We start from the raw sequence: 21,314 nt of genomic DNA on the forward strand, positions 1-21,314 counted from the left end.
TTTGAACATTGGGTAGAGCTACTAATATTGCTACTAATATTTCACTTTCTATCAGGTGAACCTGCAGTAACTCATTTTGCAGGCATCAGTTAAAGCGGGTTCAGAGACCACTGTTAATTACACATCCTTAAAGGAAGAAGCTCTGCAGAGAATGCCCAATGTGGGCAAATATGACTTTAAAGCTAAAAAGAAAAATAACAGAATACCAATTGCAGTCTTTCTTTAATGAAGCAATTGTGCAAAGGCAGAAAATAAATTAATGACTAAATACAAATATTAATAATTAAAATGTTTAAGATGCCTATTCATGTGCAATCATGATTATTCAGTTTCTTAATAAACTCTACAAAAATGTTTTAAAACCACTGCAGGATTACACTGGCTTTATAGTTCAACTGAGAAGGTATCCCCAAAACAGCCTTTTCTGCCTGTATAGCCATTATCCCGTTTTATAAGACAGTCATATCTTATCAAGCGCAGCTGGCATATCGGTCACCTGCCAAATCCATTTCATCAACACAAAGAATTATTTATATCCTAATACAGGACAGTGTTCTGCAGAAGTGAGGTATAAATATAAACAAACCAACCTGGTGTTGTGGAGCTCATTGCTCTTGAAGGAATGGTAACTTGTTGATGGTGTAAAGCCAAATTGCAGCAGAAGTTGTTCAGGTTTTGAGGTTCTCCCAGAAGTGAGGTGAATCTGAACAAAATAAAGAAGAAAAAACACCTTGACTATATATTAACAACATCATATTTTTTAAGAGATAATTATGTCAAACACACTTAGAAGAACATTTGAAATTTCTCACACTAAAGGTTCTTTTTTTCATGTACATTTTTGCTGTAAATTCAAGATCTGATGGCCACTGAAAACAAGACTAAAATTGAAAGATCCTCAAGCTTCAGGGCAGTCCAGAATCAGATACAAATTTGCATTACAGCCTATCTATAGTCACATAACAATACCAGAAAGTAAACGATGAACTGGTCCTTTCTCTTTCTGCTAAGATCAGGGAGTTATATGAACTAGAGTTTGAAAGACTTGAGGAAGAAATAGCTGGATTATATACTTAGGGCTAAGCAGTGGCCAATTCATAGTTCTACTCTTACTGTAGACATCTGCAGTCGGCATTGAAACATGAATGTGCAGAAACAGGTCTGCATTCAAAAGCCTTTCTGGAAAAGCTACTACTTCCTTAACAGTGTTTACACAGTTCATGAATAGAACTTGTTGAAATAATTAGCATAGTTGAATGGGTCTCCCACGACTAGCTAATGACATCTCTGACACCATGAAGATAGCTGCTAATAGCGTGGGCTGCTCTAGAGTAAGGCAAGGAAAGTTCTGCAATTTGGTTGAATCCTTTCACAGTCCTGTGGCATTCTCAGTTCAATGCAGAAGCAGAGGCAAAAATGTTCCTCTAATACTCCCATCTGCTGAAAGTTTAAAGCTGCAGAGAAGAGGCTTTCAGGGAACTAAAATATATTTTCATTCAAGCATGATCTAAACAGCATAATGGGAGAGAGGAGAAGGTTGTAGTGCATCAGAACGACTGTGACTATCCTATTCAGCCACTGCTCCTGAAGCACCTAAGTAGTCAAAGATATTCTTAGTGCTGAATATTTTAGCAGCTTTTGTCACTTTTTTTAAACCACCAACTGCACATTTAGTTTCAAGCTGAGCTCAGCCAAATTTCAGATAGTAAATTACATTTTAACCAAGTATAATCATTTAAGTTTAGCATCACTATCATTCAAGAAAGGGAAATCACACATTTAGATAAGTAACTTCTGCATTTATGCCCTTGAAAGCAGCCTGCTCAAACAGGCATGATATTTGGACACATCCAGTACTCCAGCAGACAGAATCTGTAAAACCAAAATTCATGATACTCACAAATATCCTAATTACTTTCCCTTGCTTACCTCATGCATCAAATCTCATCAAATATCAGATGGAACTGCTATTAAATTGAACAACCTCTACTGATAATCTAATCCAAAACCTCTATTTGGGCATATCTTTACCCTGACTGAGGCAGGCAAGTTACTTCCCCGTATAGCTCCAAGTTTCATCAATATAAGTACAACCAATGCACAATTCAGGCTAGACAAGTTTTAAGATTTTACTTAATTTCGGACAGCTCATTACTATCCTAGCAGCTACACATATCATGAAGAACATTTTCCAGTGAATCCGATGTCCATACATTCAGCATCCAGCCTCAGCTGTGACCATGCAGTATCTCAAAGAAAGTAAAGAAATGGATATTAATGCTTAACTATGGACTTTGCTGGAGTGAATTTTCAGCAGAGATTTAAACTAAACATAATAGAAAATTCTGGGCATTAGGATTTGACAATATTCTAAGGGAAACACTTAAGATCACCATAGCTAAAACTGTAATTTTGTCTAATTTCACTTCGTATAGACCCTCACACCTAAGTGGATATTTGAAGCTAGTATGACCAGAGAATGTGCAGTCAGTTCAGACTGCACACTCAAACTGCTAGGCTTTCACCTCACAAACCAATCTTCAGTTTTTACCTGAATAAAGACAATGGCAAGTAACTGGGATAGTTGTGTGTGAGTGAGAGAGATCAGTGAGTATGACTGGCATGCTCCTGTCCGTGCAAATACTGACAATCCACACTCCATCAAAACAACGGTCCCACCAATCCTGAACTACTGGATTGTGGATACCAACCTTGCTGAAACTCTGTAGAAGGAAGCTGCTTCATTTCTGGAGCAAGAAACACTTACCCTTGGAGGAGGATCAGGTTAGGGCAGACTTAAACAAGCTAGACATACACAAGTCCATGTGACCTGATGGGATGGATGCTCCCATGAGTGCTGAGGGAGCTGGACAGTATCACTACAAGGCCACTCTCAGATTACCTTTGAAAGGTCATGACCGTCAAGGGAGATTCACAAAGACTGGAAGAAAGCAAACATTACTCCTGTCTTCAGGAAAGACAAGAAGGAGAATACAGAGAACTACAGATCAGTCAGCCTCACCTCAATTTCTAGAAAGGTGATGGAGCAAATAATCCTGGAAACAACTTCCAAGTATGTGAAGGACAGGAAGGTGATGGGAAATAGCATGTATTTATGAAGGAGAATCACACTTTGCCAACCTGATAGCCTTCTACAATGAAATGACTAGCAACGCAGATGAGGGGAAAGCAGGGAATGTTGCCGATGTTGGCTTTAGCAAGGTTTTCAGCACTGGCTTCCATAACATCCTCACAGACAAATTGTGAAATACAGATAGATAAGTGGACAGCGGGGTGGCTGAAAACTGGCTGAGCTGCCAGGCTCACAGGGCTATAATCTGCAGCCCAAAGTCCAGCTGGAGGCCAGTCACTTTAATGGAGCACCCAGGGGTCAATACTGGTGCCGGCAGTGCTTTTCATTAAGGGCCCAGCTGATGGTACAGAGCATACCCTCGGCAATTCTACAGATGATTCAAAATGGGGAGGAGAGGTTGACAGAGCAGATGGTTGTGCTGGCATTCAGAGGGACTTCAATAGGCTAGAGAAAATGGGTCTACTGAACATACATGGCAAGGCTTGGGGAGGGTGGGAGGGCTGCAGAGGTGGCCTCTGTGGGAGAAGGTAAAGGGCTGCCATGTGCCAGTCACAGCCGGTCCAGTCGGCCCTGCAACAGCCCCAGCGCAAGCCAAAGCTTATTAGCCCATCGCCAAAGTTAGTGGACCCTCTGTGAAAACACATCTAAGGGCAAAAAACACTAGAGCGGCAGGGGGGAGGAAAAGTGAGAAACAGAAAGAACACCAAGGTCAGAGGAAAAAGGAGGTGCTCCATCGCAGAGCAGCTAGGTAAAGAGCAGTGAAGAAGATGGCGCCAGACTCTTCTCAGTGCTGCCCAGTGAAAGAAGAGGCAATGTGTTCAAACTGAAGTATGGGAAATTCCATTTAAACATTAAAGGGCACTTTTTAACTGTACTGAGGCCAAACGTCTCAGAAACAGACTGATCAACTAGTTTGTTGAGCCTCCATCCTTGGAGATTGTACACCATCTTCAGCAACCTGCTGTAGTTGACCCAGCCATGAAGAGGGGCATGGACTAGGTATCTCCAGAGGTCCCCTCCAACCTCAGCTACTCTGTGATTACACAATGTGGAAGTTAGGGATTTTTCCCTTTCAAGATCACCACAGACAGCATCAGCACTGAATATTCATTGCAGTTAAACCTACTGAGAATAACTCCTGTATAAGAAAGCATTCTGCTGGGATCCCCATAAAAAGATTTCTGTTAAGGAATTTTGTAAATTCAACTGCACTGGTAGTCTTACATTTTATGAAGTGGTGGTTGGCATCCTGCCCAATACTCTATTTCCATATATTTCTTGTAAATGCAAGGCTTTCACTAAGCTGAATGTTGTGGTTCAGGTTCAGTTTTAACAACTCCTTGCAAATATGATACAAGGCTCATATGGCCAAAGCTCACATTTAGATCCATGAAAATTTCCACATCACCATATACAGAATTATATTCATAACACAGACACTCTCATTCAAATATACTTCTACTGATAAGCTTACATGCTTCATTTCTTTCCTTTTACTGAAGGAATGCCATAGAGTAAATTAGACACTATGAACTGCAGTGCCACATATTTTTTAATGTTAGCACTGAACCAAAGGAAAAAAGCATAGTGCTGGCCACAGTACATTGTAATTTCATGTGGGGTACTACGGTCCTTGGGAGATGCATTTGTATTCCACCTCCACTCACAAAAACCAGCACACAGTTCCTGATCGGCCAAATCTTGACAATACTAAGGTACAGCAAGTGGCTTCAGGATTTAGTATAGACTAGATGCACTTCCTAAGGGATTCCAGTTTAACTGGATGATAATTCATCCTTTACTCATTATCAACTTGGCATATTAGGCTATAGCACAACATACAGCAAATTAACTTCTACCTTCAGATATATCACTAGAGGTGACGCTACACATCAGTGATTTGCATTTGCTCACCCAAGAACAATGAACCTTGTCCTTCTTCTTCAAAGCTAATTCAGTAGTTCATGTGTTCCAAGGATTGATGCATCTTTGAAACTGTTACAGAAGACAGTGCAAGATGGAATGTAGGTCTTCATGCCCACTGGCCACCATAAAGCTTATGGTTCTCATGACTATAAATAGGTATAACGTTTTCAAACACAACTAAGCATTTCAAGTTAATACCATTCCTTTAAACTGTCATCTCTCACTGTGCTGTCCCAGGACTATACTCACTGACTACCTTTTTTTATCTTGTGCCTATACTTCAAAATTATGGGGGAACTGAGTTTCTGAAATAGGATGCAATGAATACAAATTAACAGAATTGAGATGAAATAGATATTTCTACTTCTATTTCCCCCTTCCCCAAGATGAATTTTTCATTAGAACTTCTGAAATTAATCCATAGGCACACGTTTTTCAAAACCACATCCTGGAGGTATCTTCCAGATCTTTCTCTTCCAGAAGGATTTTTTACCCAACTCCAAAATACCTCTATTTGTAAAAGGGTTTAGAAAATCATCATGCAAATATTTTGCAGATAAAAATATAGAGTGATACACTTCATTAAGTTCTGAACATGACAGGTTGGCACACCTAATAACACATCTAGTCGATTCTCTGCTGTATATATTGTTTTAAAATAGCTTTCAGTTACTTATCGACAAAATTGTTATTTGGAATTGAGATCAAAATGCCAGCGGCCATTCACCTCAAATGTCACAAGAAAGGAACAGTAATCACTTCTTCTCACAACAGCTTGTGAGTTAAAAAACTATGCATCTAAAACAGCTGTCAGAATTGGTACAAACTCTGTTGTCCAATGAGCAGTTTAGCAAAAAGCACAGTTAAAAGAAATCAGAAAGGTTAAAAAAATAAAAATAAATAAAACAATACAACAAGAAGAATTGTTCTCTACAGGACATGAAAAACGTGACAGTTAAAAAAAGAATACATCTTTCAAATTAAAGATATTTTACAAAAAAAAAAAATCTTGAATAGGTATTCATACTGTATATAATGAAAATCAGATTAAAAAAAAAAGAGATCAAGCTATAGATCCTAAAAAGAAAAATTAATAATAATAATGCATGACAACATAAAGACTGGAAGACAAATTACAGTGAACTTTTACTAAAGTGAATTTCACCCACGTAAGCAAAATGCAGCATGCCAAATCCAACCCTTCAAACCTCAGATGAACCTTCAAAATTTGATTAGGAAGTGAGCTGGCATATGCAAAAGCAGAAAAATAAGATCATACTTGTTAAGAAATGTTGGTGTGAATTCTAAAAATAAAGGACTTAGAGACATCAGCTCAAAGAGCAAATGGCTATATGATCTTTTACACTATTTCTATTATATTTGGTTTACCAATGTAAAATAAGCTAGATGAAAACCAGGACATTATGCAGCATAATGCTATCATGCAGTGACCTTTATGTGCAAGTACAATGCAGATTTACTAGCAGCACTATCAAAGTCCAGCCCAACAGCTATTAGGGTATATAACTGCTTTCAGTGAGAATTCAGCAGTTCCACAGCAAAGCCTCCAGTAGCCAGAGCTCAGTGCAGGATTAAGTATTTTACAATAGGGTATTCAGGTATCTTATTCCTAATTCGGTATCTACTTAAAAACTTTTTGAAGTCTATAACAATTTTGCAGTACATATCTTTGAAGGTTCGGTACTAAAGAACTACTCTAGCAGCAAGTTATGGACTGTCATAGTCTTTATATTTCCCCATCAACTAATTTTTGACACAGTGCCTAACAGAAAAGTATGTCTTACAGAGTCTGTAAGGGATCCTCAGCTATACTACTAACATATAGCTATTTCTTTTGAAGAGTAAGTTACATCACTGTACTTTTCCCATTACTCACATGCAATATAAAGCAGTTTTATACCTCGAGAATGCTGTGAGCATACTACTCATGCTGTTGTAAGTGGGAAGGCTCAGACTTCTGTCCAGTTAGACAAATCCTCCTTTCTGAAGCTCTCTTAAGCAAGCAAAAGAGCCATACAGCCATTTGGTCAATCTCTTTTATACTTACCATCTACTACAAAGATGAAGCAAACAAGATTTCTAAAAAGCAAGATGAGATGATGCCTTCCATCAAAATTGACTCTTAGGCCTCAATCATCAGGATTAAATAATGTGCTGCCGAGCAGCTGGCTGGACTTCTGCTATGCCAATTACTAGAAATTGGCACAAGCTTCTGCTCTGTTTCCCACTGAAGCCACTTGGAAATATGATCTAGCTAAAAACAACCTTTTTTTTCAGCCTCATCAGGTTTTTGAAGTTGTTCACCACACAGCTGCAGAAGTACTTCTGCTGCAGCTTAAGTTGTCCTGGGTCCCTCCTCCACCTAGCCCCTTGGCTGGGCCAAGAGGAGTGCACATCAAGCTGTGCCCTCACAAAGGGGCACAGAGCTGAGGTGCAAGATTCATCCTGCATCAAGTACTACCAGGCAGTAGCAGGGACCTCGCCAGGTGAGGGACTGGCCTGTATGATGCTTTCATAGCAGAAATTTAGAATACCAGGCAGGCTAGCCTCTTTATGTCCTCTTTTTTTTTTTTTTTTTTTTTTTTTTTAATTATGCCAGATTTTAATCAGTACTGCTTAAAAACATTTTGGAAACAAAAAGAACTTCTGCTAGGGAAAAATGAATCATTAAATTAGGAGGTCACTGAAGCACAAATTTGACTTCTATCACTTCTGCCACTTGAAGCACTGTAAAACATAACTACTGCCAAGACTGTATCACTAATCAACATATGCAGGCAATTCCAGAAAGAAAGAGTTCTCTCCTGCATTCCCGGAGTCCTGCCAATGGACTCTGCTGGAGCCAGCGAAACATAATGGACTTCTCAGATTCTTCACAAAGCCTGATGAAAAGAGGGATGGAAGTATCAGAAGTTAATGCTTCTCTGTGCCCTAAGGGTACCTCACAAGGGAAGATACTACTAGCAATGAAAAAAAAAAAAACATCAGAGACCTGAGGAGATCCAGTTCAACATAAGGAAATAAAGAAACAAAGAAAAACCTTTTTCACCGGAACAGGTTGCCCAGGGTGGCTGTGTAGTCTCCATCCTTGGAGATATTCAAAACCCAAGCAGACATGGCCTTGACCAGCCTACTCTAGCTGACTGCGCTTTGTGCATTGGGATTGAATTAGACAATCTCTAGAGATGCTTTCCAGCCTCAGCCATTCTGCTTCGAGACACACAAATAACAGCCCTTGTAGGTAGTTCGAAACCAGGTATAGTCCTCTACCCACACACAAGAGCGTGGAGAAACTTCCACCAGATGAATATAACTGAAGGAGAGCATGTGTGTCTTATGGCCTGCTTTTTGAGAAAAAGAAAAATTCGAAGTGAGCCACTACAAGAAATCACAGAGCCCAGATATTTTGAAGGACATCTCAAATTCTAAGTTTCTTTTATTTTGCCTCTCTTCCCCAGCACTACCAAAACTAAATATCCAAGCTCCTAGGAAGGAAGTCTCAGACAGAACTCAAGCATCTAATTTAGAAATGCTTTCTAAATTCTTAAATTTGCCTTTGGAATATTTTAAGTGGACTTCTGTGGAGAGCAAAGGCAAATTTAAACATCAGCAGACATACAGAGACTTACATGAGCACTGTGAGCTCTGCACTACTGACCTAAACCGTGCTTAATTCAGGGGATATTTGAGGGAGGCAAGACTTTATTAATGAATAATTTATTATCAATCATCATCAATAACTTATTCACTGATAATTAAAAAAAAAACCACAACACCAACTTTTGAGTTACATGAAAGCAAACAACACCACTGAAACCAAAAGAGCATACTCTTACCCATCTCTGCCTGCTGTGTGTCCAAGAACATCCATTTCTCTAAAAATGCATGAGATTAAATGTAATTTTAACCCATGAAAATTAACAACAAGTTACAGATGACGGAAGGAAGGAGGGAAGGAAGGAGGGAAGGAAGGAGGGAAGGAAGGAGGGAAGGAAGGAGGGAAGGAAGGAGGGAAGGAAGGAGGGAAGGAGATGGACTGTTTATTCTATGTATGCATACACACAGAATAAAAACACACCACTCCAACACACATTCTTAATAAATCATCTTACACAAGAAGAAAAAAGTAAACATGTAAACTTTTACCATTCATGTTATTAAAATACAACTTTTCCCATGGGTTCAGGTAACCCAACCTAGTTCACAGCACTAGAACTAGAAACAATCTTTCAAATGAACAAGAAATAGACAGTAAATAGAGCACTTCTGAAACCTTTGAGCCTCTAATATGTAGTCAACAGTATTTCAGCTTTGGTTTATATTTGTCTTTTCACCAATTGAAAACTAAATTTCTCTCAACCATCCTCCTTTTTTCTTAAACTGAATCATATTTCAGCTGCTACTGAACCTTGCTGCACAGTGTGGCAACTAACATATAGCTACTGATAAAGAACTTTAGATAGTGATACAATTTTCCCCTATTCCTTATTTAGTCTATCTTTTCAAGGAGCAGCATAACATCTAATTTATTATGTTTTAAATTTAATCTGAGATGCACAGCATCTGAATATTTACAGCAGGGGGACTTTGTAATTAGAACATATGAGAACATCAAAGCTTCATACAAAAATGCACTTCTGCATTTCTGCAACTTCATACTTATTTAGAATAACCAAATGCGTCTCAGGAAACAAGAATTATTAGCCTCCCTATGGAAGTCTGTCTGTCTTGGGCTCTACAGGAACTGACTACTTAACTATAAGAGAAAACCTCCAAAGGGAATCTCAGACAGCTGACTTGGGTTCTGAATTACCCTCTGAAGGAATCAGTCTTGCTTTCCTTTTCAGCTCTTAAAGGAAGCAAGAGGGTATGTGCTGGTTAAGTTAAAATGAAGAAAAAAAAAAGAAAAATTTAAAAGAGCAGCTTCATGTTTAAACTTCCTCAGACATCATAAAAATTTTATTTGGAACCACCAAACAATTACTTTCGGTATAATTGTTTGGATTCATTTCACTTGGACATACTGCAATGAAGTTTTTCTGGTTTTAATACAAAAGGACATTCTCTCCCTCACTGAAGCCTTCCTCAATATGTAACAATTAAACACTGATGTGATCGCAAAGATACATATAAACACTGGGGATTGTCACCACTGCCTTCAAAAAGGCTAGAGTGAAGTTACAGCTAAATACCCTTGAAAAAAACAAATTCATGTTAGATATGTATATGTATAGATTATTAGCACAAATAACCATATTCAACAGAACCTGATTTGCAAACAGTTCTTTTTTTTTGAGCACAATGTGTCTCTGTAAGCTTTGCTTTGACACTTTGTTTGGATGAATCCAGACAAACCTCAAGGTTAACCATCATAATATTCTGCTGCTCTCCAGCCCTTCCGCAGAGGCTATAAAACCATCCATGGTTTCTCCAGAACCACTGTTGCTACTTCCATTACATTACAACGTAGATATCCTATCCAGGATTCAAACCACTCAGTACTCTGTTATTTAATGGACATTTAAAAGTAATCAAAACCTTTCTGAAACATCAAGAGATGGAAAAGAGCTCTTGCACCATGCCTCAATGGTCTTCAGTTAGCACATTCGTGTGAATGGCAGAACACAGGTCTCAAACATGACCTTCTGGTGTCTCATGTGCACCACCTTCCCCCCTATAGAAAGAGCATCCAGTCTTGGATGCCTTCAGTGACGCAGGCATGTTCAAAATGCTGTACAAGTGTTACCTCATTTACAGTGAAATTACTGTCCTCTTTATAATTACATATATTTTTTATTTTGAGAAAGTCTAAGCCACTTACAAGATACTGGTTTTTAAAATAAATACATAAATAAATAATGTTTTCTGAATTTTATTGCTTATCAGCCTTAAAACATAAACCTGAGAAATCAGTATTTAGGGGAAAAAAAAAAAAATATATATATATATAAAGCAGAGAACTTTAAATCCACAGGCATATTTGGATCTTTGGTAATTCTAATTTCCACTAGACAGCAATTTTTCCAGAAAAATAAACATGACACAGGAGTAAGTCATGCAAAATACAAACTCATGAAAACTTCACTGTAGGTCAAGAGTCCCAAGAATACAAAGAAAGAGAAGCATCTACAAATAGGTAGAACACAAGCCAGGAACCATGGTGATCACCTACAGAAAGCAGTCAGCTACTTCCATTACATAGCACACAGAGGCCCTGGGTAAGAACAAGACCATCTTGTGTTTTGGTAGCAATTAAAGGAGTTCCTCCTCCAAGGAACTTGGAACCTCTGCCAGCAAACCAGGCAGAGGGGCACAACAGGGCTTAGTACAGGCACAAAGCACAATGATGAGTGGGGATTGACACCTGTACTCCAATAAAGCTTTTTATAAAGTGATGAAGTCAGACTAACAATAGAATCAACATAAGAGAGGGGCTATAGGTACATAAAACTTGTTAGCAAGCTTAGCAGGAAGTAGAGCCAAGCTCTACGTGGAATTTTTTCATGGTTGTGATACAGTACGTGAGATGTTGTCCAACGTTATTTCATGCATGAAAAGTAGCTAACTCAAAAGTTTCCATTTAAATCTACGATGGAAAAGTGGGCTTATCTGCTTAGTAGCAAAAGGATTTTTGTTGGTTTTGCCATCAAGAATTCTTCAGCTTTTGTTGCTTAGTTAACAGCCAAATATTTTTCTGTTCATTGAAAACAAGTTTCAGTCAAATTTTCCTCAGGAAAAGCATATGGATGGCCAGAGAACATATAAGCTGAGGTTTTGTATATAAACTTACCATAAAAAAATTTTATATTCACTGTCACTGAATTTTATCAAAGCTTGGGCAAATTTTCTTTACACTAGCTTCTACATACATTAGGCTTCAATTTTGGCTTTTCAATGTCTATAGAATTATTACCACAGAGTCTTTAATTGCTTAAGCAGTTATTTGCATTGTCTGATGAGTAAGAATTTTTGTAGAGCTTGTATTACAACAAAATAAACCTTTCACTAAAGCTGATGCTTTGAAGAACATTTACATTGAATGTCCTTTGACGGTGGATTTCTTTACAGTAGAGCTTTATTTGTCTTCACAAGACTAGTTTAGGATTAAAACTGACATTTCTAAGAGTATGGTTCAGCAGGGACTACACGATACATGGAAATTTGATTAATGCTTTAGCATTTTCAGCAGCGGAATACAAACCAAGAAAACAGACCTTCTGCATCAGGCAGTTAAACCAGATCACAGGTAGAAGTCTGAAAATTATTTTCATGCACTATTAGTTTTCTGTGATTTCACCAATGTCACTGGGGAAAAAAATAAACAAGCACTATCTTTGATAATTTATAAGTTAGTATTGTAACACATCTTTCACACAGGAACTTGCCAGCCACAATACAAGAGTCTTATTAATGCACCTGACTGATGAATTGAACTCATAAAGCAGAACTTTGGAGAAAATTCTGACCTCTGCTGCAAGTGCATATTATCATTTAGCAATAGCACTAGGGCAAAACAACGGGAAAATCTAATGACATTCATAAAGGTCATCAAACATAAGTCTTGTGCAGGAGGGCAAAAAACCACCACAACCCACATTCCGACCAAGTTCTTGTCCAGTCTCACTCAGTGTCTGAGGGTTGGGGGAAAAAAAAATTGAAAAGAAAAAAAAAAAAAAAAAAAAAAAAGACCCAACGCACATCAAATCAACTGGTTGGTTTCTTGGGGTTTTTTTCCCACAACAGGCAAGAAGCATAAGAAAAAATAATTAAAATTACAGTGTTACATTTGGATTTACTGCCAAACTCTTGTAGCAAGTAAATCCAGATGCACAAACAGGAATAGATTTTATGTTATTTTTACTGGCAGAGTCCCAACAACCTGTACGCAGTCCCTGACAGCTCATACAGCTGCAGATTTCCTGCTGCAGGCTCCTCATCACAGATACCTAACTCCTTTTGTTTTGTTACAACACCAACCATATTGCAAGTTCAACTATAAACAAGTTTCAACAGAAGCTGCATCATTATGTTTGATGATATTATGCATGCCATACCAGAGACTGGTAAATAAATGTCACATTGAAATATTTTCCAGTATATCTATGGTTTTGCAACTTAGTATAAAGATACTACTATATTTATTTTATTTTATTTTTAAACTTTAATAGCATGGTAATCAAATTCCTCTTGACTGTAGAACACATGGACAACTTCATGGTTAGATTTGTCTAAAGAGAGTTATGGCAAAGTAAAACCTAACACAAAATTTGAAAGCAAGCAGAACAGCAAAAAAATACGCCCTACCTAGTGGAAAGTGCCTAACCTAATTAATTACTAAACAATTAAAATTCTTAAATAAGACACAGATACCTTAAAGGCACAGACATTCACAATGAGAAAGTTCTTTGTTCGAATTCAACTACAGTTTATTGGCAATATGAAATCTGAGCTTAAAACTAGTAATTATAGAACAACTACATTGTCCCACAGCTGGAAGAAGCTACTTTCCTCATGAACATAAATATCCCTAACCATAAACCTGTGGCTAAAATAGCCTGCGTAAAACCGGATGAGGTCTCCTGAGAAATGAGTGTAGTGACGTCATCTCCTTTCAAAACCCACTCAAATTCCGAATGAGCCAAGTCTCAGGTCATTTCAGGCTCAAAAAACAACAATCAGGCAAATGTAGCATAAGCCTTCTTTTCAGGGATCTCTAGTCTAGCAAAAGATTGAGTAAGACTAAGAAGCTATAACCAGGATTTGTGACTAAAGATTTTTCTGATTAATAAGTCAATTATAAAATTTAAGAAACTAAGTGACATAGGTAACCGATTGAAAATAAAATAACAATAAAAAGTAACCTACTTGCCCACAGGAAGACAGTTACTGAGTATTCAGCTATTTCAGCACTAGTCCACAACCCAACTTCCCAGTAAAATGAAGAATTGGTTTCATGGAATTGATATTATCTTGTACGAATAAGTTAAGAGAAACGTCACCGCAGCCCTTCAATATATATAAAGGGAGGCTTATAAGAAAGATGAGAGAGGCTTTTTACCAAGACTTATAATGACAGGACAAGAGGCAATGGTTTTAAACTGCAAGAGAATAGGTTTAGATTGGACATAAGGAAGAAATTTTTTTTCTGATGAGGGTGATGAGACACTGGAACAGGTTGTCCAGAGAAGTTGTGGATGCCCCTTCCCTGGAAGTGTTCAAATTCAGGTTGGACAGAGCTTTGAGCAATCTGGTCTAGTGAAAGATGTCTCTGCCCATGGCAGGGGGGTTGGACTAGATTAATTTTAAAGGTCCCTTCCAACCAAACCATTCATTCCAAGTTCACTTTTTTTTTTTAAGTATGCTAAAAGAAAGATCAGTTGATGCTTCTGCTAAAAATTTAAAATTATTATAGATGTTGGTGCAAGGTTTAATAGTGATGAAACAGCTAAATACTGATGAAACAGCTACCAGTGTGAACCAAAGAGAAGCCTTATCAGTAATTTATAGTATTTCTAACACTACTAACAAAAAAACCCTCAACAAATAACACAGTAAGCACACAATTGAACCCATGCTGACAAAAGTTAGCACACAGCCTTTTGACTTTTCAGTGCTAAGAAATAGCTCTGCAGATGCTGCAGCTACATGTGTATTGCATTAGTCCATTAACATTGTTCAATCACCTTACAAAGCTTTTTTTTTTTAATGCCTAGAAAGATCAAAAAGATGCATGTCTCATTATCACTCACAAAGCCTTATAAAGCTGGCATGCTACATTTTCAACCCCTCTTTTTTTTTGATTTAGTGTAAGTAGGAAGAAACACAATTTCTTAGAGGCAGGTAAAAAGACCCAGTTGCAGCCAGTCAAGGAAAAATAACACCGAAGCTGAAAAACAGAACAGCAAACCGAAGAGGACATGGAAAAGGTTAAGAGAATTTGCAAGGCTGCCAGAAGATGATCTAAGAAACTAAGCTTTATCCCAAGATAAGTCTGCAGCTAAAATAGTCAATTATTACGATAAAGAGACAAGGAAAAGAAGCAGTAAGTAAAAGTTATGATGGTGTTCAGAAATGCAGAATTTCCACTCAGAAATAAATGGAAGTATGACAGCATCAGCTGGGAGGGATGGGGGGAACACGGGAAAATTAAAAAAAGAGGTGCAAGGCAACTCAGGCAGTAGGCAAATCAAAGAACCCACAGCTTCATGTACCTTTTTGATGTTTAAACAGAGCAAGACAGCAAACATCTCCATTTCAGCAGGGGGAAAGCATTTTCAGGGGAAGTGGAAAATATATGTATATATAATGCAATAATAAAAATTCGATCCTGCCGAAATCTACAGCAATGTTCTGACATTCTACTACTTCAGTTTCATAACACTTAAATATTTATTGACATGGTTCAAGTTCAGGACAAAAAAGAAAAAGTGGTATCTATTGCCTCTGAAAAAGTTTCACACTTTTTTATCCTATCTTAGTAAAAATGAAAGATCTTCACAAGCAGACAAAAAAGTCAATGTGCCAAGACCCAGAAAAAGTTCTGTCTTTGCTCTTTTTCTAGTCTTCTGACTAACTGTGGTAGGGAAAAGTAAGAGATACTGATAACTCACCAGAAACTTTTTTTTTTCATGATGCACTTCATATAGCAAGAGAATTAGGTAAGAGGTTCAGGAAGAAAAATGATAGGTTTTTTCTCAAATAATACAATACCTTTTTCAAGTCAGGAACATCTGCTAATACTGTCAGTGAGAAATACACCTTTTTCTCGGGATGGAGAGGCTTTCATTACCTATGTTTAGGCACGGAAGTCACAATTAAATGCAGGCATCTGCCAAAGAAAATGCATTATAGAGTACACCAGCTGCTTTGATGAAAAATATGTACTATTACTGTTTCCCTGCCACAGCAAAACCTCAGTTAAAAAAAAAAAGAGGCATTTAAAGATACAGCTCTGCTTTCTCAAAATGAGATCAGTCAGTCCCATTATAAATACATTATAGAATTCTAGAGCTTATTTCAGTGGTGGAAATGTTATTTCCACTATTGATGTTTAGGATATTGGTGTAAGAAATAACCTTGTTCTGATTCTATTATGATATATATTATTGAAAGACGTTGGTTGTCTTCATTATCTCTGGATCGCTACCTCACTCTAAAAAACAAATTGTTCGAAGGGCATTTGCATCTTACCTTATATCAATCTGTAGGTCTTGAATATAAGCAGCCACCCTGCATACTCCGGACATAAAAGTAAAAGCGACACCACAATTTTATTTCAGGTAGATCTACAACTTCATAGATTCTCATCCAGTTCTTCATTCTAAATTATTTTGTATACATGAGAAAATGCTGTGGGTCTATCTCAGCCAGAACTGCATCTCCCACAACATCTGATGCTTACATAAAGCGTATAAAACCACAAAAAGTGCATACTGACATCTCCCAAGTTTACTCTTACAGTGATTTACAGTCTATGGATTTCCCAAGCCAGGAGTCTCTTGCACTAAGTAGACCTTAAAAGATTTTCTTTTGGTTATAACCTTCATTACTGAATGACAACACCAAAAAAAGTCAAAAAAGCCATTTTTAGATGTGTGTAAATCCCTTCTCTTCCTACAAATAAGGATATTAAACTTCAGTTAGGGATGCACGTTGGCTGAAGCAGATACGTGCTTCTCAACCTCACCCAACAGCTGTGTTTAATGTGTGTTAGTGGATGCACTATAGTCTGCATCCTACTTCAGATTTCCAGAGTGCAAGACTTGAACCCTACCAATACACACTGTCATAAACTAATTGCCATAAAAGACTTGTTACTATTAATAACTTTGATGGACAAAACTCTATACTGTCTCTTCACCTCCTGGTAAAGAAAGATCAGAGAGCAAAAGCTACCTTTCCTCCCACTGCTTACCAGGACAAGAGACTCCTGTTGCTGCCTGTACAAATGTAGAAGGGACTATGATAGCAATTCTGGTGGACAGTTAAGCATTGTCCAGTGAGCATCTGCACTGGTCTATTTCTTTCACATGCTTGCTTTATTTTTTAATTCCCCCCCGCCCCCAACTGTTTTCTCAGGGATAATAGAGTGTGCAGGTACTAGCAATAAAACCAAAAAGCTGCATCTACACAAACTTCTAGGTGCATTCAGCACAATAGCAAAAATAAGAATTGTTTTAAGGTTGCACAGTAAAAATACGTCATTCCAAAGACCATATTGTTGGGGAAGGATTCTCCCCACACTGGAAATCTAATCCACACACTATGTCAGAACTGATCTGCAATCTCTCTGACTGCACAAGGAAAAAAACACTACAGTAACATTTAAGAAAGAAGGGAATTAAGGATTCCTGCTGATAAAAGATGTAAAATACAACCTTCAAAGACAGCTTATATGAAACTAATCTGTGAAATACTAAGACAAAAAAAGTAAAGTTGGGAAACTTGAATTAACTAACACCATACCTTATTCACATCAAGCCAAGGTTTCAATGACACTGCTCAAGACCTTAGGCTCCCACTGTGAAAAAGTTGGGGTGTGGGGAGGAAAGAAATAAAAAACTCTTCTAATATTTTCTTGAAGTCCTTGTGTCCACAAGCAGAACCCTTCAGCTATAGAAGAAAGCAGAACAGCACATTTTGCTGACAGAGAGCTTGCAGTCTGCACGCCCTCACCAAATCAGCTACATCCTACAGTGATGTGGTAGGTGGGACTCAATGGAAGCAGCATTGTCTCCTGCCTGCAAGCCACTCCCAGAGCACCCGTGGTCTAGATCGTGTGCTTGCTAGACACATGAATATTTTGGTGTGCAGCCCATAACATGAGGAAGGCTGGTCACCTAATTTTGGTCAGGTGGAAGAAGCAGGTCTGGATAGTTAAGCTGAGAAGTAGAAAAAGACAAGAATAGGACACACAAAGGAAATCAACCTTCAGCACATTCTATCTTCCATCTGGAAAGACATGTTAAGAGCTGCCAAAAAGAAAAATTACTCTCCTTCTGGTTTGCACACCATTCTTGGACAATTTGGTCCAGAAGAAAACAGCATTCAGATTTTTGCTTTCTAGGTTAATCTAAACACTGTGTGGCTCCATTCCTCCAGCTGTGCTACAGCCTGCTCCCTTCCTCCATCCCTTTAAATACACAGGCAGCACTGATTAAGTAGTATTTACACTAGTAAAGCTATCGCTTGTTCAGACACTTTTACCACTAAAACTGTTCTTCTATGCACTGAACCAATTAAATTTTACTATCAGTATTTTGGAAAGTGTCTTGTGGTTTGGGTCAGCTATCTGAAATCCTAAATTTCTTAGTCTGTCATTACATCAAGTCAATACCCAATTAACTTGGGGAGTGGAAAAGGAACTCAAGCGAAGACTTGAAGGAAAATAGGTGTTATACACAGGTTTCTTTAAAAAAAGAGAGAGAAAAAAAAGAAAAAAAGGTTACAGGAAATACCAGCCTTTAGTCTTCAGCAACACATTGCCTTCTATCACTTTCAGGTATTCAGTAGTAATCCGTTTGTTTGGAAACCAAAAATAGTTCGAATGCCATTTCAAGTTTCCTACGTAAAAGCTCTTTCGAGATTAAGACACAACAGAATACTGGCCATATTTAGGCCTACTTTTAGGGAGCTTTTCTTGATCATGTCTTATTCTATAGCATTGTCTCCTCTCCAGTTCACACACTGTAAAATCATAGTGGCTTTTTGATCCTCAGTTCTCTTTGTTTATCCCATACCTCCTAGTCTCTTGTCATTTACATAACCTGCTGCAGTCACAGCCCTCTTCCAACCTCCAATTCTTCTGAAAATACCATTAGGAATATTCAGTGGAGTATCTGCACAAATATGACTAAAGAATAGCTTATAGAGACCTCCTTTCACTGGCCACAATAGGTACTCCATAAGTCAGAGCTACGACTAACGCTCCGAGAGGTAGCTGGTACTCAGTGACTGCTATCAACAGTTCCAAGGGGTTTTTCAACACCACTTCTTCAGCAATCAAACCCACTCTGCCTGGGATTGCCACATCACTCAACTAACACTGGGTTGGTCATACAGGTTGCTTTGACTATGGTAGTGCAGTAGATAGTCAGACTAAAATTGTGAAAAAAAGCAAATGGTGCAGCAGCTTGGCGTGAAAGAATTTACTCTGGTTCTCCTGTTCAGACACACTAAATCCATTACTAGTTAATTACATTACTCTTACAAATTCCAATCATTTGCAGCAAAGTAAGTTAAACTCAATCTCTTTATATTCCATTTTCCTGTATCTCCCACATCTTCCATATTATACATACTGCCTGTTGCATTGACTCACTTTAGCCTTCAGAGGAGTTTGCCTAATGTTAATAAAAACTTGACTAATTTTTGGAAAGGGTCAATGTGCTCACTACAGGTTAATCTATTCACAATGCTGTGGTCTTTAGCTGCCTCTTGGGACTCATTAGCTGCATTTATGCAACTCTGCACACACTTACAATGCATGTTCTTTGTAAGATTTAAAGATCTGATCTAACAAGGGCAAACTTTGTTCCAAGTCATCCAAAAAACAATCAATTAAATTAATCATGAAGTTAGGCACATACCTTACTCTTCACCAAAAAAATCACATAATCACAGAGAAGAAAAAAGCTAGGCTCTTATTCAATTACAGTGCAATGTTTGACCCCCATTTTGCCCCTAACTGCTTCTAAAAAGAAACAGGAAAGTAATTGCTGATACACCTGTGTTACATAAGAAAAGGAAGAACAAGTTTAATATTTGCAATGCTAACAACACCAAAAAAGGAACTACTTTAGTCCCCCCCACAAAAAAAACAACCCAAACCCAAGCTTAAATGCAAGTACATCTTGCTGGCACTTAAAAACATAGTTTGTAAACTGACTGTTACAAAAAATCTGATTAGGTTAATAATGAATACTTAAAGGATATATTCAGAACACAGAATAAACCTGAGCCTGTTACTATCAACATCATTAAAGACTTAATCAGTGTATCAGCATTGTATCAAGCTCAGAAACTTCTAAGTTAACAGTATGATTAAAAACGGGGGGGGGGGGGGGGAAGAAAAATTTGAGCTGTCAACATACTGAAATGCTTAAGATCAGGTCCTACCTACATTGTAATATGTATTTCAAACATACACAAGGCTAAAATGCAGTCTTTTCAGATAAGAGCTAGCTTGAACTGGTAGCATCTGCAAGTTCAATAGTTCTCTGTACATCTATCTTACACCAAAGTAACTCTCCAACTAAGCACCTTTACCAAGTCTTGACACTTAAACCAGATTCTTCCAGCATGTCACAGCTTGACATCCCCACAACCATATCAGAACATTCTTCAAGCATAAATGAAACATTAGCTTACCTTTCAAAACTTACCTTTTCATGCTCATTTTAGACCTATCCCCTCAAAACAGCCCCCAAACTAGCTACCATCAACTCAGCCTTTCTCCTATACAAGTCATCACCCTACTATTCAGATGCTCCCTCTCCACCTCAATTTGCCGATCTAGAGAAACGGCCATTTCATTTCTAAAGGAAATCCCTTGGCACAAGTCAGGGTGGTACAGATTCTATAGCAACAGGGAGATCTAGGAGCCATTTCTCCCCAGGTGCCAATATTATCACCAACCTTGTGTGTCAGCTTTCCCTCTGAATTTACAGATTTCCTCATATGTTAACCATTTTCTGTAATCTCATTACAGAGCCTCAGCAACTACCTTGCCAATGTACCTATTTCTTTACACAACTTCAGTGTCACCCACAATCAATTAATTTTGATATTTTTCTTCCTCAGATCAATCTTTAACAACTTTCTATAATCTCCTTCTTTGCTGGCACATTCTCACTCCTAGATGATATGCATCCAACTGGTTGAGTGTCCCAGGTGTTCGTCCAGCACCACTTTCAACCTGGGCTTCTCTCATCAGCTTGGATCAAGATAAGACTTTGTCTGGTTATCTATGTCAACCTATGTCAATCTACGGCATAGGAATAAATCTGTATATTCCTGTAATTTCTTTTCAGATATCTGTCTATATACTTATTTTTTTATTTGCTAATAATATAACAGACGGTCCAGTTTAGATGTGCTCCCCAGCCATCAATCTAATTACTCTGATTTTTTAAAAATCCTCTCTTTTCAACACTGCCCACTGATGTCACCAAATTCTATGATTTGCCTTCCCCCATCTATGTTTTTTTTCTTTGACTACAGCACTTCCACTGTTGCTGAAACATAAGAATGTCAAAGGGTTCCTTCATCTCAT

At 38.0% G+C, this 21,314-nt stretch overlaps 1 protein-coding gene across 3 annotated transcripts in view; it reads right to left on the bottom strand.

Annotated features, from left to right (window-relative positions):
• The window catches only part of HDAC9 (histone deacetylase 9), a 491,400-nt gene that overhangs the window by 451,394 nt on the left and 18,692 nt on the right, over positions 1-21,314 (bottom strand). For 2 of the 3 annotated variants that reach the window (XM_049799083.1, XM_049799078.1), the window contains exon 2: positions 591-703. The exons of the other annotated variant lie outside the window; for it this stretch is intronic. In XM_049799083.1, the coding sequence (XP_049655040.1) occupies positions 591-609 (19 nt within the window). In that variant the 5' untranslated portion in view covers positions 610-703. The remainder of the gene's footprint in view (positions 1-590; positions 704-21,314) is intronic. 3 annotated transcript variants of the gene reach the window in all.

The sequence above is a fragment of the Accipiter gentilis genome, chromosome 4 (assembly GCF_929443795.1).
Source record: "Accipiter gentilis chromosome 4, bAccGen1.1, whole genome shotgun sequence".
Lineage (NCBI taxonomy): Eukaryota > Metazoa > Chordata > Aves > Accipitriformes > Accipitridae > Astur > Astur gentilis.